Here is a 22,272-nt window from a genome sequence, read left to right on the forward strand (position 1 = left end):
CCTTCCACTCTGAACTTTAGGGTCAGATGTGGGGACCCTGCATGACCTTCTTCTCACTAATTTACTAGCTGAGATCTGGAACTGCCACACTCCAGAAGTCCAGTGTTGGAGCTCTCTGTCCCAAAACTCCTCTCCTGGTTGCTTGAGGGACTTCACCAATCCCGGGTGGGAAAACAGATCAAATCCTTGGGATTTAAAACAGGAGAAATTAACCATCGCTTCCTCCCCCACAATCCTGGTGAGTCAGACTCAATCCTTGGATCTATAATAACAGGAAATCAATCCAGTTCTAAAAGAAAGCTTAATTAAAAAGAAAGTTAAAATCATCTCTGTAAAATCAAAGGATGGATATTTCAGGGTGGGAGATTCATATAGCCAGAGGAACCTTCTAGCTTAGGTTAAAGTTTACAGCAAAACAGAGGTAAACCTCAGAAAAAGGAAAATTTACAAGTTAGAACAAAGAATAACTAACACGCGGGCCTGCATTACTTAAATTTGAACAAGAGATGGTTCAGAAAGATTTGGAGAGCGGGTGCACGTCGGACCTTAGGCCCCAGAGCAAACAATCCACAAACAAAGAGCAGAATACAAACCTGTCCCTCCACCAGAAGAGTTAAAAGTATCTCATCCCTTATTGGGCTCTGTCAAGGTGTCAGCCAGGTTCAACTGACTTTTTAACCTTTACAGGAAAGAAGACTTAACCCTTACTATTCTGTTTATGAAGGGTGCAGAGGATCACCATTGGGGGGCTGTGGGGGCTTGACAGGGGTTCAAGTGGTGGGGCTCAGTGTTTGCAGGGAAGTGGGGTGTTGGGGGCCTGCAAAGAGGTGGGGGTGCTAAGCCGTGCTAGGAACCCACATGACTCAGATTAGGATGCCCGGGCGTTTCACATTCCCAGGCTGGGGTATTTGTAGCTGCCTCACAAAAGGCCAGGTCAGGGAAAAGGTTAACTTCACGCCCCTCAGCTGTTTATAGCCAACGGCCCCTGGCACCCAGTCACCCAACGCCCGGGCTGCCGTGTGCACAGAGACGCCTGCTATGACGACATGCTCGGGAGCGATGGGGAGCAAGGGGGTTCCGGGGGGGGAACGGTTGGGTAGGAAGGGAGTTTAATGGTGGACTGGGGGAGGAGCCTGGTTGAGTGGGGGTGATTGGGCACTGGGAGTGTTCGGGGTGATTTGGGCACGGGCCGGGTGTTGGGGGGGTATTGGGGACTTCGGGTGGGCGGGGGTGGAGTGGAAGCGGGGGGTAGGGAGGCCAGGGTGATGGCGACTGGGGGTTCCTGGGGGTGAGGGCACTGGGGATGTTGGGGGGGTGAGGACTTCTCAGGTGGGCTGGGGGGATTTGAAGATGGGGGGTAATGGGATGGGCCTGTGGGTGATTGGGCACTGGGGGATGTGCGGGGGGTTATTGGACTCTGGATGGGCTGTGGGGATTGGGGCACTGGGGGGTGTTGGGGTGATTGGGCACTGGGGGATGTCGGGGGGTTATTGGCACTGGGTGGGTTGTGGGGATTGGGCGACTGGGGGTGTCTGGGGTGATGGGGCTCTGGGACTGGAATGGGGTGATTGGGCCAACTGGGGGGTTATTGGGAACTCTGGGCGTGGCTGGGGTGATTGGAGCTGGGGGGGTGTCTCGGATGGGATGTGGGGGTGAATTGGGCACTGGGGGTGGTGGGGGGATGATTGGACCAGGTTTCGGCAGTGGGGCTGTGGCACAGAAACAGGGGGTGTTGGGGGTGACTGGGCATGGGGGGTGTTGGGGGGTTATTGGGGACTCTGGGTGGCGCTGGGGGTGATTGGAAAGCTGGGGGCTCTCGATGGGCTTGGGGTGACTGGGCATTGGGTGAGGGTGTGGGGGGTGATTGAATCAAGGGGTCTCTGGGATGGATGTGAGTGATTGGGGCGCAACTATCATGTGCTGGGGGTGTCATGGGAGGTTGTAGACCTGGGGGCGCACAATGGGGGGTGTTGGTGGGGTTATGGGTTGATCTTGGGTGGGCTGGTGATTGGAAGTGGGGGTGTCTGGAGGAGATTGGCGCAGTGTATGGTGGGGTGAGCTGGGGGGGGGCCATGCGGGGGGCGTGAGGTTGGGTGGGGGGGTGAATTGGAACAGGTCCGAAAAGCACAGGGGTCTCCTCTCCTCGTGGGGAAATGACTTTGTTGTCTGATTGTGGGTGATTGGGGGAGGCAGAACTGGGGGGTGTTCTGGGGGTGCTGGGGGAACCTTGACAACCCCCCAAAACCCAGGCCTCCCTGCTCCCCCTTTCTCAAGGTTTATTTCCCTCCTTTGGGGAGACAACGGGACCTTTTCTTTGCCCCCCCAAATCCACAACTCCTGGTGCTCCCTGCTGGCCCCAGGGCTGGTCCCTCCCCCAGTACTGACTCCTGGGAAACAGATAGTTGGTTGAGGCCCCCCCCCCAATAAAGCTACCTGGCAGGTGGTGATGTGGGTCCAAAGATGGGATCAGAAGGGGGAGAGGGAGCCAATGGGGCTGGGAGTGAAACACCCCCTCCATGTCTCCCCAACCCTCACTCAGCCCCCTGCTCACTTCCCTCCTATTGACCCCTGTCCCCTCCCCATGGTTGGGGGGCAGATCTTGGGGTCACCCCCAGAACAAATGAGCCCCAGGGCAGGCCCCAGCTGGGTCTCCATGGAAACCTTCTAGACCCCAGCTGCCCCCCTCCCGCTGGGATCCAAGTTACCTTGGTAACCCTCTAGACCCCAGCTGCCCCCTCAGTCTGGGATCCAGGTTACCCTGGTGATGCTCTAGACCCCAGCTTCCCTCCCGCCCCCCGGCTGGGATTCAAGTTACCCTGGTGATGCTCTAGACTCTGGCTGCCCCCCTAGACCACGATCCAGGTTACCTTGGTGATGCTCTAGACCCCAGCTTCCCCTCCACCCCCCGGCTGGGATTCAAGTTACCCTGGTGACGCTCTAGACTCCGGCTGCCCCCCTAGACTGGGATCCAGGTTACCCTGGTGACCCTCTAGATCCCAGCTAGCCACCCCCAGGCTGGGATCCAGGTTACCCTGGTGATACTCTAGATCCCAGCTAGCCCCCTCCCAGGCTGGGATCCAGGTTACCCTGCTGATGCTCCTGACCCCAGCTGGCCCATGGCCAAGATCTGGGATACCATGGCGATGCTCTAGCTCCCATCCCCCGCCCCACAAGGAGCTGAGTTCAGGCAAAGTCATCACCAGGAGCTTTAATGTAGCAAGAACACAGGGCGCATCATACATGTGGGGGCGTTCAGACCTCAGAGATGGGGAAGGGCCATTTGGACCCAGATCCAGACCTCGGTCCTCCAGTCAGAACCAGGATCCCACCCCCCACATTAATTGATGTGCAAACAGCATCTGCATGAAATACACCATGGGTGCGTGTCGGGGGTCATGACCCAGAAGTAATAGTGGTTAAAGTCAAGGTGTCAAAGAGCCAGGGGAGGCCCAAGGGCCAACAACCTGGGGCTGAAAGGTCAGAAGCTACGAGTTCAAAGGTCATACACTGATTGTAGTGAGATTCAAAGGTGAATGACACACTCTGCTTCAAGTAGCCAAGGGTCAAAGGTCAATGTGCCAAAGGCTGAAGTACACAGGTAAGGGGCCAAGGGTCAAAGTTCAACATTCTGTAACTAAGTGGCCAACCCACAACAAATCAAAAGGTCAAAGTTCAGGGAGCCAATGAAGGGTCAAAGTTCATCAACAGAAGGGTCAAATTGCAACTGTCCAAGGTTCGGGGGACCAGGTCACAGCTGGCCACCCTGGGGTCAGATTTCTGGGGTCGTGGGGCTCAGTCAGCCTCCCTGGGTCTGAGTTCAGAGGTCACAGCGCTCAGTCAGCCACCCCAGGGTCAGAGTTCAGGGGTCGCAGGGTCAGCTGGCTGGCCTGGGGTCACAGTTCAAGGGTCGCAGGGCTCAGCTGGCTTCCTTGGGGCTCTGGGGTTCGAGGATCTGGACGTGGGTGAAGGGGAAGTGCCCGCTGCGCCCGTTCAGCTGCCCCTCCCACTGCCCGTTGATGTTCATCTTCGTCACCGTGATGATGTCACCCACCTGGGGGTCAGAGGGCAAAGGTCATTGAGTCTGATTTCTCTCCGGAGCAGCCCTAGTCACCCCTACTGCCCCTATCTCCCGACACCTGGGTCCCCAGAATCAAGGACTAATTTCCTCCCTGCCCCCAATGCTCCCAGACACCTGGGTCCCCTAGGGTCCAAGGTCAATTCCCCCTCCCTTGCCTTGATCCCCCCGAATCAGGGACTAATTCTGCCCGTCTCTAGCTGGACACAGGGTCCCTGGGATCCATTCCCCCAGAATGCCCAGACCCCTCGGGATCCTGAGAGCTTATTCCCTCATATACTTGGGACCCCTGGAATCCAGGTCCTGTCACCCCCAGATGCCTGGGTCCCCCGTGCACTCACCTCGAAAGCCAGCGCCGTCTTGTCGTAGGCATTGGGTACCCGCCGCTGTACTGCCCTGGCCACCACCGGGCCATTGCGGGGGCTGGGCAGGGGCACCGGGGGGCCGCCTACACTTGGGTGGGCATAGGGCCCCAGAAGGACACCAGCCTGGGGGCGCCAGGGCTGGACATAGGGCACCGGGATCATGCCCACCCGCCCGTCGACCCGCTGGGCTGTCCACCACTGCTCCTCTGGCTTGCCCAGCACCCGGAGCGGATCCCCCTTGCGGAAGGGCAGGTCCTCCTGGTCATTGCCGCTGAAGTCGTAGAGGGCCTGCACCCACTCGCAGGGCTGGGCGGGGCCGGTAGCCAGTGCCACCGGGTCCCCTCCCCCCTCGGCGGGGGGCAGTGGGGCCAGGCCGGGCAACGCAGGGCCCCGGCACACGGGCACCACCAGCGTGGTGGTGTCCAGATAATGCACCCGGTAGAAATCCAGCAGTGCTGGGAGTCCCTCGAACTCCTGATCCCCGATCTTCAGACGGCCCGGCAGGCTGTTAATGATGTAGTGAGACACCTGGGGGGTTGGGGGGCCAGGGAGAGATGTGGGTGGAGATAGGGACAGACAGACAGGGTTACACATTGGACATTCACCAGCCCCCCTGCCCCCATCTCCCCCCCCCCCAGACTTCTGGTTCTCCTGATCTAGGGTTATTTCCTCCCCAAACCCATGGCTCCCCGTAATCGCCCTCCTGCCCCCCACGTTGTCCCTCTCCTCCGCCATCTCCAGATTGCCTCCCCTCACTGGCTTGGGGCTGGCTCCCCTCTCTCGAGCCCCCCTCACCTGGCGTTCTCGCTGACTGAGAGGAACGTAGTCGCCAGCGGCAGTGGTAGCTGTCTTCACCAAGAAGGTGCCAGACGTGACCCTGGGAGACAGGCCGCAGCCTCCTGGCGGCTCAGCGACCCCATGTACCACTTCGTGAGGCCCGAAAGAAACATGCTCGGGTAGGGTACGGGGACTCCCCCTTCACAGCACCCCCAAATCCGAGCATGCGCCCCCTCAAAACCACAGTGAGCCTCAATTTAAGGGAACGCCCCAGCCCCAGGCAATAGCTCCCAAATTAACCAGAGCGCCCTGAAATCCCTGCAAGAAACAGCCCCCAAATTACCACACACCTCCCTCTTCCCTCCCAAACCCCCTCATTGTTGGCAAGCAGCACCTCAATACTCCAGTGCCCCCTAGACCCCTTCTCCAAATGCGCCACACAAGGAGCACCCCAAATTATGTCCCACCCAGTGCAGACCCCCACATAATGCCCACCTGGGCATCCCTAAATCCGCCCCAGGAGCCTGTCCCCAATGAACTGCTCCTGGTGCCCCTAATATCCTCCTCAGCACTCCAAAATCCTGAGCACTCTAAATCCCTCCAAGCACCCGCTGCCCCTCTGCATCCCCCAAGTCCTGTACCTCAAATCCCTCTCCAGTGCAGAGCACCCCAAACCCTACCCCTCCCGAATGCAGCCCCTCCCTCCTCTGCACCCAAATCCCTCAATGCAGCCCCCCCACCGTTCACCCCCCCAAACCCTTACCCTCCTCCTCTGTACCCCAAATTCCCTCTCAATGCAGCCCCCCCCTGTGCACCCCAAACCTATCCCTCCCCGAATGCAGCCCTCCCTCCTCTGCCACCCCAAATCCCTCCTCAATGCAGCCCCTCCCGCCTGTGCACCCCAAAACCCTGCTCCCTCCTCCTCGTGCACCCCAAATCCCTCCTCATGCAGCCCCTCCCGCCTGCACCCAAACCCTATCCTCTCCCGAAGCAGCCCTCCCCTCCTCTGCACCCCAAATCCCTCCCAATGCAGCCCCTCCCGCTGTGCACCCCAACCCTGCTCCCTCCTCACCCATCCCCTCTCAATGCAGCCCTCCCGCCTGTGCACCCCAAACCTCTGCCCTCCCCTCCTCTGCACCCCAAATCCCTCCTCAATGCAGCCCCTCCGCCTGTGCACCCCAAACCCTGCCCTCCCCTCCCTGCACCCCAATCCCTCCTGATGCCGCCCACCAAGGCTGCACCCCAAGCTGCCCCTCCCCAGCGCACCCCCTCCGTCGCCTGGCCCTGCGGCACCGGCCGCTGCCCCCCCCTCAATCCGCTCTCCAGCCTGGTCAGGCGGCAACATGCGCGAGCGAAAGTGACCGCAGGCCCCGGCGGCCGCCATGACGGGGGCTGGCAGAGCCCGGCGGCCATCTTGGGGGTGGGCAGGACGCTGGGTTCTCTCCCAGCTCTGGGAGGGAGTGGGCTGGTGGTTAGAGCAGGAGGGGCTGGAGCCAGGACTGCCTGGTTCTCTCCTGCTCTGGGAGGGAGTGGGGCTGGTGGGTAGAAGCAGGGCTGGGACGCCAGGACTCCTGGGTTCTCTCCCGGCTCTGGGAGGGGCTGTGGGTTAGAGCAGGGGCTGGAGCCAGGACTCTGGGTTCTCTCCCGGCTCTGGGAGGGCTGGGGGTATGAGCAGGAGGGCTGGGAGCCAGGACTCCTGGTTCTCTCCTGGCTCTGGAGGGGAGTGGGGCTGTGGGTTAGAGCAGGGGGCTGGGAGCCAGGACTCCTGGGTTCTCTCCCGGCTCTGGGAGGGCTGGTGGGTTAGAGCAGGGGGCAGGGAGCCAGGACTCCTGGTTCTCTCCCAGCTCTGGGAGGGGAGTGGGGGCTGTGGTTAAGCAGGGGGGCTGGGCCAGGACTCCTGGGTCTCTCCCCGCTCTGGGAGGGGCTGGTGGGTTAGAGCAGGGGGGCTGGGAGCCAGGACTCCTGGTTCTCTCTCGGCTCTGGGAGGGAGTGCGGGTGGTGGTTAGAGCAGGGGGCTGGAGCCAGACTCCTGTGTTCTCCCCTGCTCGGGAGGGCTCGTGGGTTAGAGCAGGGGGACTGGAGCCAGACTCCTGGTTCTCCCCGGCTCTGGGAGGGGAGTGGGGCTGGTGGTTAGAGCAGGGGCTGGGAGCCAGGACTCCTGGTTCTCCCCCGGCTCTGGAGGGGAGTGGGGGCTGGTGGTTGAGCAGGGGAAGCTAGGAGCCAGGACTCCTGGTTCCTCCCGGCTTCTGGGGAAGGGAGTGGGGGCTGGTGGTTAAGAGGAGGGCGGGCCAGGACTCCTGTGTTCTCCTCCTGCTCGGAGGGGAGGGGCTGGTGTTAGGAGCAGGGGGCTGGAGCCAGACTCCTGGGTTCTCTCCTGGCTCGGGAGGGAGGGGGGGCTGTGGGTTAGAGCAGGGGGGTTGGGAGCCAGGACTCCTGGGTTCTCTCCCCGGCTCTGGGAGGGGAGTGGGGCTGGTGGTACAGCAGGAGGGCTGGGAGCCCAGACTCCGGGTTCACTCTGGCCCTGCGGGGGGGGGGGAATTATCCCCAGTCTCCCTGAGCCCAGACTGGATGATGATGTAATAAGAATAGTTGGTTTTTATGTCTAGGTTTAGGTTCAGCTTGGTTGGGATGAACAATGCCAATAGCCCCCAGTGGATTAGCCACAGCTTAATACCCGATAGCCCTTTACTGATCAATCCGTCCTGGCCGGGCCTGCGCCTGCCATTGGGAGCCCAGCAGCGACCTGCCGCTCAGAGTTCAGCTGTCACCGCACACTCACTGCTTCTCAAAAGGGGAGTAGGAGTGAAATGGCGCGTCTGTAACAACTCTGAGAACACATCTCGCCAGCCTCGGAAGCCCTACATTTAGCACTTGGCTGGATAATACTGATGGTCATTTGTAAGCATTTTTTTCAATTTTTATCAATTTAAAGTTTCAGTTGCAGGAAATTATGCGGGGTTGGGCCGATTCTTTAATGACTCTAGCTTCTGACATTGAAAAAGTTACAGCTTTATAACTGTTAAAACTTGTCCATATCACGTGTCAACATGTACAAAGTCAGTAGCCTTAAAGCAGATGCTGGTATGTTTTCAAGCAACCTTTATTAATGGAAATGTTTTGTCCCCTGTGTGTGTATAGGGTGAAATCAACGTTTACCCAGCAAATAGCTAACCCTTCCAAGCCTCACTGTAAAATAACATGTAATATAAAGCTAAACATACATATAGAAATAACACAATTCATACATCAATATAAGCATACATATAATCTATAAATATAAAGTTTATACATAATAGTTATAACCAATAGTATAGTAACACGAAAAGAACGCATACATAAATACAGCAAGCTAAAATACTTACAGATGAGCTCTATAAAACAATATCAAAATATAAGCCTAAAATCTAAACCAATACATTCATAAATAGAAATATAGGTGACAATTACATAACAGCAATACATAGAACATATATTAGAAAGTAAATCTATACATGTGTCTCCAAAGATTTTCAAAAGTGACTTGAGTTTGGATTCTTCTGTTTCTGCATTTTGAACTTAAACCGTCAGAGGTCAGCAGCTCACTGTGCTCTGAGACCCTGCCCCTTCCTTGGAGCTTAGCCCGAAGAACTCTCAGTAATGCAAACGGAGAAATCAGGGACAAGATCATGTAGGTCTGATAAAAAGAAATTGGTAACAGCAAAAAATAATCAACATTTGGTGTAAAGCACAAAAGACTGATTCAAATGAACCCCCAGCTAATAACATCAGACACACAATAGAGCAATAAAATAAATTTCTGCTCGAGCTACGTAAAACGGGCACCTCCTAAGCTATAATAAAGCAAAAGGAAATTGGCAATGACACAATAAATCCTCAGCACTAATAAATAATGAACTGGCTACAGACTAAGACGCTGCAATATCCATGAGTAATGATCAAAATCAAACAAATTCCAAATAAACCAACTGTTATAAACGCAAAGGGAATGAAATAATAAACTCCAAACCACTACAGATAAAATCAATCTGCAGTGATAATAGTCACACTAGGAATAAACAGTGACACATACGCTGCAGCTTTGATAAACAAGGGAATCTTGAGCAGGAGCAGAGAGGTAATTTTTCTCTTGTGCTGTGGCCCTGGTGCGCCTGCTGCTGGAATCCTGTGTCCAGCTACAAGAAGGATGTTGCTCAATTGGAGAGGGCTCAGAGAAGAGCCATGAGAATGATTAAAGGATCAGAGCACCTCCTTACATTTAGTGTTGAGGAGCTCCAGCTATTTAGCTTAACAAAGAGAAGGAGAAGGGGTGACTTGATTCCAGTCTATAAGCCTACATGGGGAGCAGACATTTAAGAATAGGCTCTTCAGTCCAGGAGGGAAAGGCGGCCTAGCACGAGCGAGTGGGTGGCAGCTGAAGTTTGTTACAAAGTCATCTGAATTTGTCTGTGAGGAGACTTAACCACTGGAACAATTCCCCAAGGGTCGTAGTGGATTCTCCATCCCTGGCAATTTTTTAAAGCAAGCTGGGGTGTTTTTCTAAACGATCTGCTCTTAATGGAGGTCAGCAGTAGGGTTCAGAGTTAACAAGATATGAGTGACTGTTTCAGGACATTTCTGCCCTGGAGTGCAGTGGGGACTCATCCCCCTCACCTCCTATCATTTTCTCCCACAAACAGGCTGCCTCAGCCTGGAGCTGTACAGTGTCATCAGTAAGGTTCGGCGTTAACAGCAGTGTGAGGTTTCATTTCAGCTACCTTATCCATACTGGGAACGCTTCCCTTGCTTCTCAGCTGAGCACTGCTGGCGTAGACACCCCAAAAAAGGGATAGTGGGGTTGTGGAGCTGGTGGGCAGGGTGTGACGGTGCCACCCATAAGGCTTTATAGAAATATGCTTATGGGTGTATGTATATATATAACATAACTAGACTGTGCTTTAGGCTACACAGGCCATGTAACAGCTCTCTGTAAAGGTTCTGATCTACTGAATCTATTAATCCTATTTGTAGTCATGTGTCGTTGCATTCGAAGTTAGGCTATTGGCTGCATACTTGTTTGATTCTAAGTAGGCTGTAGTGAAGCAGTTGGTCGGGTTCCTAAGGAAGGACTATTCTCAGTAAGTGCCCCATCCCGAAACGCTTAGGCCAACAATGAATGAGACACCAATCCACATCTGGGCTTTCCCAGGAATGTGGCTTGGCTGGTAGGAACTCAGTCATGCATGGACATGTGACTGCCCAGGAGACTCCAAAACTCCATTTGGTAGCTGGACTTTGCACAGGAGAGAGGAGGGGGTCTCCATCCACAGGAGAAAGTCTATTTAAGCCCGTGAGAGACCCTTCCATTTTGTCTTCAGCTGACTAAAGAGGGAGCCTCTCCACCCCCAAAGATACCTAAAAGAAACTGGAACAAAGGACAGTAACTACAGGGGGTGTGAGTGATTGCTGGACCCAGGCTAAAAGGAGATTAGCCTGTAAAAGGGAGAGTCGGGAACTGGTGGGATTATCTGTATTCAGTTTGATTAGACATAGATTTGTGTTTTTTATTTTATTTTGCTTGGTGACTGACTTTGTTCTGTCTGTTACTACTTGGAACCACTTAAACCCTACTTTCTGTATTTAATAAAATCACTTTTGACTTATTAATTAACCTGGAGTATGTGTTAATACTTTGGGGGGGGGACAGCTGTGCATCTCTCTCTGTCAGTGTTATAAAGGGTGAACAATTTATGAGTTTACCCTGCATAAGCTTTATACAGGGTAAAACTGATTTATTTGGGTTGAGACCCCATTGGGAGTTGGGCATCTGAGTGCTAAAGACAAGAACACTTCTGTGAGCTGCTTTCAGGTAAACTTGCAGCTGTCAGGGGACGTGGTTCAGAGCTGGGTCTGGGTTTGCAGTAGGCTAGCGGGTCTGGCTCAAACCATGCAGGGTGCTGGAGTACTAAGCTGCCGGGGCAGGAGAGCAGGGGCAGAAGTGGTCTTGGCACATTGAGTGGCAGCTCCCAAGGGGGCGGGTCTGTGATCCAACCCATCACAGAGGGGTTCCAGGGCTACTTGAGGGGGAGCGGTTACTGGACGAAGCATAGCCATGATGGCTTCTATCTCCCTGATTTGGCCCGAATGCAGTCTGGAAAATCTGATGGCCAGAATGTTTTCATGGGTGTTCTGATCCACCAAAAGCAGACAGACACGGCGACGTATCTCAAAGCTGCTTTATTATAAAAGTGGAAGTTACAAATATTGGGGGTTGTGTAACAAAATCAGGAAGGGATCACCCCACTTGGGGAGCAGGGGATCCCCACAATCCAGCAGTAGTGAATACATGCCAGTCAGAGTCTCTGATGGGGAAGTCCCCATGATTTTCCTAGTGGGGCTCCCCTCAGAGCAGTTTGACCTCAAAGCAGATGCAATTGATGCTCTGGCAGTCAGGGGGCTGGTAGGCACAGGCACAGTCACAGAGGGGGCAGCAGCGAAGGAAAGGGGGGCAGGTGCTGAGCTCCCAGCCCTGCAGAGAGAGAAAGAAAAATGGGGCTGTTAATGTGCAGGATGACTCGCTCCACGATATTCAAGAGTGGCTGTTATGTGGCAGGTAGCTGCAAGCTGATGGTAAGCAGTGGCTGGTAGCCCACAGGACTACCCGCCACAAGATATTTAATGGGCATGTTAATCTGCAGGACTACGCTCCCAGGTTACTTACTAGAGAGTTGTAAACCCTCACTACCCACCACAGGGACATTTATCTACAGGACTACCTGCCCCAGAATATGTAATGGGGCCAGTACCCCAAAGGGTTTGGGGGTCACTCACCTGGCGTCGGGGACAGCAGGTGTCCAGGCAGTGGGTGAGGGAGGGAGTGGCACAGTCGCATGCCTTGGCACAGGCCAGGCAGCAGTGGGAGGGCCCCCCCAGCATTCCCTTCTCACACCAGCAAGAGTCAGCGCACAGTCCACGGGCCTGGGGGGGGGAAGGGAGAGTGAGAGATAGAACGGCCAACTCACCCCCTCCCCACAGCTGACCTGCCCAGCCGTGCTCTGACCCCCTAGGCCCACCCCACCTGTGACCCCCTGAATATCCTCTCTATATCCACTCTGCCTCCCCCTCCACCATATCGCTCCCCAGTACCCCCCAGTATAGACCCCTGCCCCCCATCTGTGCCCCCTTACCAGCAGGCAGTGGCGCAGCGCAAGGATGAGGAGGAGGAGCAGCAGGTAGGCGGCCACAGTGATGAAGACAATGGCTGGGAGGGGCAGAAGGAGGAAGCTGGAGGGGCTCGGTGTGGGGGTCTACAACAGGGAGACAGCAGGTCAGAGAGCCTGGGGGGGAGACACAGGGAGAGGAGGCAGCGGGGGAGGGGAGACTTACAGCCATTCCTGAATTGGGGGAACCATGAGAGAGGTTGGGATCTCTGCTCGCTCCTAGGATGCCACATGGATGCCAGATCCCACATCTGAGACAGAAAGATAGATCAGAGCCACCCCAGCAAGGACTCGCCCCCCCTAAGCTGCCCCACTGAACCTCATCCCCATTCCCAAACCTACTGCCCCCACCAATCCACCCCAACCCCAACACCTGGGCAGGGAATGGCCCAGCGCAGGTCCCAGAGCAGCAGGTTGCTGCTCCCAGCTACATGGTTCACTCTGAAACCTACTGACCACAGTCCATCCGAGCCGTCCCTCAGGGGCGGGGCTTCAGCACCTGTGAGCGAGGCCCTTGTCATAAATAGATAGCTAAGGGTTAATGTTTCTTTTACCTGTAAAGGGTTAACAAAGGGAACCAAACACCTGACCAGAGGACCAATCAGGAAACTGGATTTTTTAAAAGTCAGGAAGGGAATTTTTGGACTCTGAGTCTTTTGTTTGTCTCTCAGCTATGAGAAGCTTCTTTCTTTTTCTAATCTTCTGTGTCCAACTTGTAAGTACAGGTAGAAAAACAATATAGGCTTTTATGTTGTTTTGGGGGTATTTACATGTGTGTAACTTGCTGGAATGTTTCAAATTGGATAGCTTTTTGACTCAGACTGTTTATTCATATTTTCTTATAAGCAATAGCCCTGTATTGTCATCTTGATGCAGAGTTTATATTCTTACGTCTTTTTCTTTATATAAAGTTTTCTTTGTAAGACTTGTTTGAGTTTTCTCTCGGGGTAGGCTAAGGAACAAGGGGAGGGGATTCTCTTTGTGTTAGATCTACGGAGGGTGAGCTCGGCAGCGCCAGGGAGTTGGTGGGAGGGGGAAAGAGAGATAGGATCACTTCTGTTTCCCTGTCTTTGGGGTTTGTCTCTTTGTGGAAGAGAGGGGACAGGCTTCTTGGCATTGTGATGTAAAGAGGTTGCATCAAGACTCTCAGGTTAGCCCAGAGAGGAAAGTCTGGGGGGGAGACCAGAGGGGGCCAAAACGCTGGAATTTTTGGCTGGTGGCAGCGAGATCGAAGCCAGGCTGGTACGTGAGCTTAGAAGGGTTCACGCCTTAGAAGGTCCAGATTTGGGAGCCAGGCTCATGCCAGCCCTGCTGGAGGCTGGGCCTCACGCTCCTTAACGTGCAGGGCCGTGCACCGCAGGACAGCGAGCCCTCTGCTGCACTGAGGGTAACCACCCCCAGGCCCAACCCTGATTGGTAGAGACCATCTCCTCGTGAATATTCATTGGGCGGGGCCCCACCTCTTTCACTGACAGTGACTAATGTACATATTAATTAGGCTGTTTGCCCTGCCCTAATTGACATTCAAAATCATGCAAATTATTCAAAAGAGCCATCCCTTATTATTGAAATCTCCTGCATATTGATTAGGGCGCGGTCGACTCCGTTAATATCATGAATATTGATTAGCACCAAAGCCAGTTTATGAATATTTATAAGTGCCCCGAACACGCCGCTCACCCGCTCGTCGTCGCTGCCCCGACATCCCGCGAGACCCCACCCTGCTCGCGCGCGTCCCTCTGTTGCCATTAGCGACGGCGCAGGCGGCCTCGCCCCGCCCCGCCGGCGCTACGGGGTTACACGAGGGACTAAAGGCTCTGAGGTGGGGGGGCTTCCGGAAATGACGACATAGGGAGTGTGCATTGCACCTTTGCACCGGAAGTAAGTCCTGTAAATGGGAAAGAAAAGCACTGCAGGGGCGGGGCAGCTGCAGTGTTACCGGAAATGACCGCATCCGACCGGAAATAGCCTCAACCCGCCAGAAGCGAGCACGTGGGAAGGCCCCAGTCCATTGGAAACGGCCGCAGAGACCCATCACCCCCTTGGGCCTCGGCACGACATCTCACTGGCGGCTGCTGGTAACCATAGTGACCATGGGGGCATGGCAATCACCCGCACGTCATGACTGGCCTGACCACGCTGACACCTCCTTTGCTCTGATTGGCCAGTGGCTCCCAGTCCGAGGGATGAGGAGACAAGGTGTAGTTCTTATTCGCCAATTGGCTGACTGCCCAGCCAATCGGAACACAGGGATTGCGCATGTGGCCCTGAGATGAATCCTTTGATCGCCAAATGGTTGAGCCCTCAGCCAATCAGGAGCAGAGAGAGCCGAGAGGTGGGGCGGCGGAAGTATCATCTCTGGAGCGAGGGGGTGTGGCCCAAAACATCCAGCCAATCAGAGACCGAGGGTGGTACATTGACTGCTCTCGGATTGGTCAATAGGGCCAACCAATCACACTGCAGAATTTTCTCCCCCACTATCCACCCTTCCTCAACACATGGCCCCGCCCTCGTCGGCCAGGCCCGCCCCAGTACATGGCCCCCTGTTAATGACATCACTGTGACTTAGAAATGTCGGCCATTTCTCATCTCGCGTCTAGCGCCCTTCGCCCACAGCCAACCAGAATCTCCCTTTCACCCCGTCTTCCTTCCACCCTGCCCAGCAACACGGCCGTTCCGCGCATCTCCATTGGCTCGCCGCCGCAGCCAATCAGAAGGTCCGGCGCGAACGCGGGCTCACTGGAATGCTCAGAACAGAACGACCGTTAACTGCTCCGCACCCTCGCGCCGGACCCTTTGCAGCCCGCGCCAAGGCACATGCGCATTGGAGCTCCGGGCGCGCGCCCTTGCCGCCCGGCGGTGGAGCGCATGCGCACTGCAGGCGGCGGCGCGGGCAGGCGTCCCCTCAGACGGGAGAGGGGGTGCGTCACCCGGAGGCGCCTCATTGATTATTCATTAGGGGCGGGCTAATTCCATGCACAATTATTCAGCCTAAAGACCCTTAATAGCTGGAAGTGGGCGGGGCCTCCCACGTGTATTTAGTATGCAGGAATTGATAATATGCAAATTGGGTCATTAGTCGCTTCGGCGTGTATGCAAATACGCTAATTAGCTATTGTCCGAAATCTACTATGAAGGCGCATGCAAATTAGGCAGGGCAGGAGCGCGAGGTAATGAGATGCAGATTTCTGCACCAATTGCCCGCGACGTGTGTCGTGTATGCAAATAGCTGCACATGGGGAGGGGCAGCGAGGGGCAAAGTCAGGAGCCAATGAGGGGGCTCTGTGTGTTTAACAGTATGCAAATATATGCAAATAGGATGGAGAGCAGGGGATAGAAGAGGGGCCAGGGGTAGTTCTGGGGGAGGAGGAGCATGGGGGGGCAGGGGATTGTTCTGGGGGAGGGGCAGGGAGAGGTGGGGGAGGAGGAGCATGGGGGGGTAGTTGTGGGAGGCATAGGGGAATTGGTTCTGGGAGAGGCAGAAGATTGGGGCAGGAGGAGCGGAAGTAGTTATGTGGAGGTGGGGTTGTTCTGGGGAGGGCAGACGAGTTGGGGCATGGAGGAGCAATTGGGGGGGGGAAAAAAAAATTTAGCTGGGGGCAGGGATTGTTTCTGGGGGAGGGCCAGGGGTATGTTCTGGGAGGAGGAGCAGGGGTAGTTTGGGGAGGCAGGGATCCCTGTTCTGGTGAAGGGCAGGAAGCTGGGGGGAGGAGGAAGCATGGGGATATTTATGGGGAGGTGGGGGTTGTCTGGAGGGCACGGAAGTTGGGGGGAGGAGGAGCATCGGGGTAGTTGTGGGATGGCAGGGATGTCGGGAGAGGCCAGAAGAGTTGGGGCAGAGGAGCATGGGGCATAGCTGGGGCAGGGGATTGGTTCTGGGGGAGGGCCAGGGTAGTTCTGGGGGAGGAGGAGCATGGGGGGTAGTTGTGGGGAGGCAGGGGATTGTTCTGGGGGAGGGGCAGGGAGAGTTGGGGGGAGGAGCATGGTAAGGGTAGTTGTGGGGGGCAGGGATGGGATTGTTCACGGCAGAGAGAGTTGTGGGGGGACGAGGAGGGGTAGCTGTGAGGCAAATGACAGACATCCCAGCACTCTGGGGGACCCCTGATATTTGGGGATGTCTCAGGGTGAGGAGGGGGGCTAGGAAGGGGGAATCCCCCAGGTGGGGTGCTAGAGCATCACCAGCACCCCCTTTCTCACGGCTTTCAAATTCCTTCTCCTCCCAGATGGCCCTGATCTTCCTCTTCAGCTGCTGCTTCTTCCCCCTCTTCTTCCTTGCCCTCCGCTGGGCGCTGCACTGCAGCTGGGCCCTGGGCATGGACCAGCTGCAAGCCATCTACGTCGCTGCCAAGTACGGACTCCTGGGGGTTCTCAGCGGTGCTGGGAGGAGAGGGGGAGCTGGTGGTTAGAGCAGGAGGGGGCTGAGAGCCAGGACTCCTGGGTTCTCTCCCTGGCTCATGCTGGAGGGGGGGGTCTCCCTCAACCACAAGATGGTGCTGGTGGCTCAGAAGTCTCCCCTATACCCCAGAGGTGACTCCAGGGTCACTGGCTCAGCTGGTACCACCTGGAGCCTCCGGCTTAGCACATGGGGTGGGGGGACACCCTGCCATCTGGAGGGGATTAGCCCTGAGCTGATTGCCCTGGTGCCCCAGGGAGAAGAAGGGGTTAAATACTCACCCCTTCAAGCTGTGTCTTGACCTTGATCCCCACCTGCCTCTGCCTTTGCCAGCAGGATTATGGGATTAGACCAAAGAGAGAGAGAGAGAGAGAGAGTGTGTGTGTGTGTGTGTGTGTGTGGCCCCCAACACCCCTGCCCCAGCCTGACTATGACCGGGGGCCTGATCCCCCCCAACACCCCCTTTTTAAATTCTGGTTTCCGTTCAGTCCAGAGCAAGGCAGTTGAAACCAGTCTGGGCGCAGCTGGACCAAGCTGATGCAGGATATTAGTTAGGAAAAGGACCAGTTCCCTAGCTGATGTAAATCAGTGTCACTCCAGGGGCATTTACACCAGGATTCTGGAATGTAGAACGTAAGCCCCTGCTATCCCTGCCCTGGGCTCCCCCACCCCACATCTCAGCCAGTGCCCCCCAGTCCCGACCCACAGCCCCCTGCTGTCCAAGCAAGCCCTGGACTCCCTCACCCACAGCTCTGCTGATGCCCTTCACATCCGCCCCCTGCTGGCTGCACTCCCACTCCCTTTCCAGTCTCTCATTTTCCATTGGCATCCATCCTTTGCACCCCCTTTCCCATTCCCAATGCCCCTCTGATGGATCGGTGTGACCCCCCCTTCCTGCCGCCCTCCATCCCACCTCCATCCCAGGACACTCCGCTGCTGTCCCTTTAAGTCCCTCCACCCAACGCCTGACAGCTGCTCCCCCATCCCCTCCTCTCCCTCCCCTCTCCCCCCCTTTCTCTCTGTCACAGCCGGCCTCAGAGCTGCTCCCTGGATCCAAGCAGCCGCTGTCTGCCCCCCATCACCCCCACTACCATGTGCAGCCCCCAGGCCTGTCCCCCATCCGGCTACAGCAAGGTCGGATCCCAGCCCCACTGATCCCCCCCAATCCCAACCCCCCACCCCAGTCTGTGTGAGTCCTCCCCTTCCACACCCCACCAGAGATGTTTCACGCCTTGGTGGCTGGGGGCATCGTCTTCCCAGGGCTCTTCCTGCTGGCCAAGAACAGCCTCAAGCGGCTGCCCTGGCTGCAGTGGGATGAGGCCGACGCTGTCATCATCTCAGCCAGGTACCCAGGGATGCAGTGAAGGAGACAGGGACTGGGAGAGGGATGCAGGATGGAGGGAAGCAGTCAGGGACCGGAGGGGGGATGCAGGATGGAGGGAAGCCGTCAGGGACCGGAGGGGGGATGCAGGATGGAGGGAAGCAGTGAGGGACCGGGGGTGGGATGCAGGGATGGAGGGAAGCAGTGAGAGACCGGGGGAGGGATGCAGGGATGGAGAGAAGCAGTGAGGGACCGGGGGAGGGATGCAGGGATGGAGGGAAGCAGTGAGGGACCGGAGGGGGGATGCAGGATGGGTGAGGGAGCAGTGAAGGGACCCGCGGGTGGGATGCAGGATGGAGGGAAGCGTCAGGGACCGGGGGAGGGATCAGGATGGAGGGAAGCCAGTGAGGGACCGGGGGTGGGATGCAGGGATGGGGGAAGCAGTGAGGGACGCGGGGGAGGGATGGCAGGATGGAGGGAAGCAGTGAGGGACTGGGGGTGGGAAGCAGGATGGAGGGAAGCAAGTCAGGACCGGGGGAGGGATGCAGGGATGGAGGGAAAGCAGTGAGGACCCCCGGGGAGGGATGGCAGGGATGAGGGAAGCAGTGAGGGACCTTGGTGGAATCAGGGATGGAGGAAAGCAGTGAGGGACTGGGTGGGATGCAGGGATGGAGGGGAAGCAGTGAGGGACCTGGGGTGGGATGCAGGGATGGAGGAACAGTGAGGGACCTGGGGTGGGAGCGGGATGGAGGGAAGCAATGGAGGGACCTGGGGTGGGGATGTGCGGGATGGAGGGAAGCAGTGGAGGGACCGGGGAGATGGCGGATGGAGGGAAGCAGTGAGGGACGGGGGAGGGATCCAGGATGAGGGAAGCAGTGAGGGACCGGGGAGGGATTGCAGGGATGGAGGGAAGCAAGTGAGTGGACCGAGGGGACAGGATGGAGGGAAGCAGTGAGGGACGGAGGGGATGCAGGGATGGAGGAAGCCCAGTGAGGGACCGGGGTGGGGAATGCAGGGATGAGGGAAAAGCCAGTGAGAGACCGGGGAGGGATCAGGGATGGAGAAAGACATGAGGGACCGGGGAGAGGATGCAGGGATGGAGGGAAGCAGTGAGGGACCGGAGGGGATGCAGGATGGAGGGAACAGTGAGGGACCGGGGAAGGGATGCAGGGATGGAGGGAAGCAGTGAGGGACCGGGGAAGGAATGCAGGGGAATGGAGGGAAGCAGTCAGGAACCGGGGAAGGGATGCAGGGGATGAAGGGAAAGCAGTCAGGGACCGGGGGAGGGATGCAGGAATGAGGGAAGCAGTGAGGGAACGGAGGGGAATGCAGGATGGAGGGAAGCAGTGAGGACCCGGGGAGGGATCAGGATGGAGGAAGCAGTTAAGGACCTGGAAAGGTGGGAATGCAGAGATGGAGGGAAGCAGTGAGGGACCGCGGGGGAGGGATCAGGGATGGAGGAGAAGGCATGAGGGAAGGGGAGGGATCAGGATGAAGGGAAACAGTGAGGACCGGGGGAGGGAACAGGATGGAGGGAAGCAGTCCAGGGACCGGAAAGGGGGAATGCAGGAGGAAGGAAAGCAGTGAGGGAGAACTCGGGGAAGGATGCAGGATGAGAGCAGTGAGGACTGGAGGGGGGATGCAGATGGAGGAAGCAGTGAGGGACCGAGGGGGGATGCAGAATGGAGGAAGCAGTGAGGGACCCGGGAGGATGAGGAGGAGGGAAGCAGTGAGGGACGAGGGGAGGATGAAGGGATGGAGGAAGCAAGTGAGGGACTGGGGGGGAGGATGCAAAGGATGGAGGGAAGCAGTCAGGGACTGGAGGGGGGATGCAGGCATAGGAGAGAAGCAGTGAGGGACCAGAGGGGGGATGCCAAGGATGAGGGGAAAAGTCAGGGACCGGGGAGGGATGAGGGATGGCGAGGGAAGCAGTGAGGACCGGGGGAGGGATGCAGGATGGAGGAAGCAGTCCAGGTACTGAGGGGGGATGCGGAATGAGGGAAAGCATGAGGACCACGGGGGAGGGATGACAAGATGGAAGGGAAGCAGTCAGAATGGAGAGGTGCAGGGAAGGGTCAAGATGGGGAAGAGTACAGGATAGAAGAAATAAAGGGAAAGAGCACTGGCATGGAGGATGAGGAAAGGCAAGCAAGGGATGAGGGAAGGAAGCAGTGGAAGCGGAAGAGGAGGAAAGAGGGAAAGAGGCAATGAAGTGATTGAGGAAGGAAGGCAGTGGCAGGGAGGGATGGAACAAGCTGAGAGATGGAGGGAAGGACACAGTGGCACTGGAGGGATGAGAAAATAGAGGAAGGGATGGACGAAAGGAGGAATGGATGGAGGGTGCCGCGATGGAAGCAATGGAGGGAAGGAGAGGTGGGCAAGGAAAGGGATGGAAGCAGAGGAAGGATGGAGGGAAGGAGGCAGAGTCAGTGAGGTGGAAGCAGCGGAGAAGATGGAGAGAAGGAGGCAGAAGGACGGAAATGGAGAAGGAGGCAGTGGCAACGGAGGGATGAGGGAATGGAACAGTGAGTGGAGGAATGGAAGCAGAGGAGGTTGGAGGGACTGGGGGCAGGGCAGCGGAGGATGAGGGACGGGGGCAGTGAAGGCAGTGAGATGGGATGAGGGAAGGAGGCAGTGGCATGGACCGGATGAAGCGGTGGAGGGATGAGGGAAGGGGTGGTTGGCACGAGGCATGGAGGGAAGGAGGCAGTGGCAGCGAGGATGGAAGCATAGAGGGATGGAGAAGGGACAGTGGCATGGAGGATGGAAGCAACGAGGGAAGGAGGCGTTGGCAGCGAGGGAATGAGGGAAAGGAGGCAGTGCAGCGGAGGGATGGAAGCGGTGGAGGGAAGGAGGCAGTGGCGCCGAGGAATGGAGGGAGGGAGGGAGGTGCAAGCGGAGGATGGAAAAGCGGTGAGATGGAGGCATGGAGGAAGGAGGCCAGTGCTAACGAGGATGGAAGCGGTGAGGGATGGAGGGAGGGAGGCGTGGCAGCGGAAGGGATGGAGGGAAGGAAGGCAGTGGCAGCGAGGGATGGAAGCGATGGACGGAAAGGAGCAGTGGCAGCGGAGGATGAAGCGGTGGAGGGATGGGGGAAGGAGGCAGGGCAGGGAGGGATGGAGTGGTGGAGGGAGAGAGGCGGTGGCAGTGGAGGGAAGGAAGCAGGGCAGCGAGGGATGGAAGCGCGGAGGATGGAGGGAGGAGGGTCGGTGGCAGCGGAGGAATGAAGCGGTGGAAGGATGAGGAAGGAGGCGGTGGCAGCGGAGGGATGAAGCGGTGAGGGAGGGAGCGATGGCAGCGGAGGGATGGAGGGAAGAGGCAGTGGCAACGGAGGGATGGAAGAAGGGAGGCGGGGGCAAGCGGAGGGTTGGAGTGGCGGAGGGATGGAGGAAGGAGGCTGGCAGCGGAGGGATGGAAGCGGTGGAGGGGGGGGAGGCGGTGGCAGCAGAAGGGATGGAGGGAAGAGGCAGTGGCAGCGGAGGGATGGAAGCGGTGGAGGGATGGAGGGAGGCGTGGCCAGTGGAGGGAAGGAGGCACGTGGCAAGCGGAGGGATGAGCGAGGAGGGATGGAGGGAAGGAGGCAGTGGCTGGAGGGATGGAAGGAAGGAGTGGTGGCGTAGAGGATGGAGGGAGGGAGCAGTGCAAGCGGGGGTGGAAGCGAGGAGGGAAGGAAGGGAAGGAGCGGTGGGCAAGTGGAGGGATGGAAGCGGCGAGGAAATGGAGGGAGGAGGAGGTGGCAGCGGATGATGGAGCGGTGGAGGGAATGAGCGGAAGAGGCGTGGCAGCGGAGGGATGGAACACTGGATCGGATGGAGGGAGGGAGGCGGTGGGTAGCCGGAGGAAGGAGCAAGGTGCAGCGGAGGGATGGAGGGAAGGAGGCGTGGCCAGCGGAGATGGAAAGCGCAGAGGGGATGAGGGAGGAGGCAGTGGCAGCGAGAATGGAGCATGGAGGGAAGAAGGCAGTGGCAGTGAGGGATGGAAGCGCGGAGGATGAAGGGAAGGAAGGCATGTGGCAGCGGAGGGTGGAAGCGATGGAGAAGGAGGCAGTGGCATGGAGGATGGAAGCGGCGGAGGGATTGAGGGAACGGAGGCAGTGGCAGCGGAGGGCATGATGTGGTGAGGAAGGAGCAGTGCAGCGGAGATTG

General features: G+C 57.3%; 3 protein-coding genes across 7 annotated transcripts in view; 1 reads left to right on the forward strand and 2 right to left on the reverse strand.

Moving 5' to 3' along the window:
* Nucleotides 1-3,193: 3,193 nt before the first annotated feature.
* On the reverse strand, nucleotides 3,194-5,070 carry LOC116827840 (adapter molecule crk-like). Its single transcript, XM_075064727.1, has 2 exons — nucleotides 4,417-5,070; nucleotides 3,194-4,051 (listed from the first exon to the last, which is right to left on the reverse strand). Exons 1-2 carry the CDS (start codon nucleotides 5,032-5,034, stop codon nucleotides 3,917-3,919), a joined length of 753 nt encoding a protein of 250 aa, XP_074920828.1. The 5' UTR covers nucleotides 5,035-5,070; the 3' UTR covers nucleotides 3,194-3,916.
* A 6,345-nt stretch (nucleotides 5,071-11,415) lies between these two features.
* Nucleotides 11,416-22,272, reverse strand: part of LOC116827843 (uncharacterized) — a 12,338-nt gene continuing 1,481 nt past the window's right edge. The window contains exons 1-5 of one of the 4 annotated variants that reach the window (XM_032785675.2): nucleotides 15,052-15,231; nucleotides 12,580-12,664; nucleotides 12,381-12,500; nucleotides 12,025-12,171; nucleotides 11,416-11,722 (exon numbers count right to left, since the gene is read on the reverse strand). In XM_032785675.2, the coding sequence (XP_032641566.1) occupies nucleotides 11,597-11,722; nucleotides 12,025-12,171; nucleotides 12,381-12,500; nucleotides 12,580-12,585 (399 nt within the window). In that variant the 5' untranslated portion in view covers nucleotides 12,586-12,664; nucleotides 15,052-15,231 and the 3' untranslated portion in view covers nucleotides 11,416-11,596. Of the gene's footprint in view, nucleotides 11,723-12,024; nucleotides 12,172-12,380; nucleotides 12,501-12,579; nucleotides 12,665-14,093; nucleotides 14,225-14,525; nucleotides 14,690-15,051; nucleotides 15,232-22,272 lie in introns of those variants that run through there. The other 3 variants (XM_075064728.1, XM_032785674.2, XM_075064729.1) reach the window with 3 other exon arrangements.
* LOC116827345 (ceramide synthase-like) overlaps nucleotides 15,345-22,272 on the forward strand; it is a 28,271-nt gene continuing 21,343 nt past the window's right edge. The window contains exons 1-2 of one of the 2 annotated variants that reach the window (XM_075064732.1): nucleotides 15,345-15,583; nucleotides 16,637-16,761. In XM_075064732.1, the coding sequence (XP_074920833.1) occupies nucleotides 16,637-16,761 (125 nt within the window). In that variant the 5' untranslated portion in view covers nucleotides 15,345-15,583. Of the gene's footprint in view, nucleotides 15,584-16,636; nucleotides 16,762-17,821; nucleotides 18,152-22,272 lie in introns of those variants that run through there. The other variant, XM_075064731.1, reaches the window with a different exon arrangement.

Source organism: Chelonoidis abingdonii, chromosome 4, assembly GCF_003597395.2.
Source record: "Chelonoidis abingdonii isolate Lonesome George chromosome 4, CheloAbing_2.0, whole genome shotgun sequence".
Classification (NCBI taxonomy): domain Eukaryota; kingdom Metazoa; phylum Chordata; order Testudines; family Testudinidae; genus Chelonoidis; species Chelonoidis abingdonii.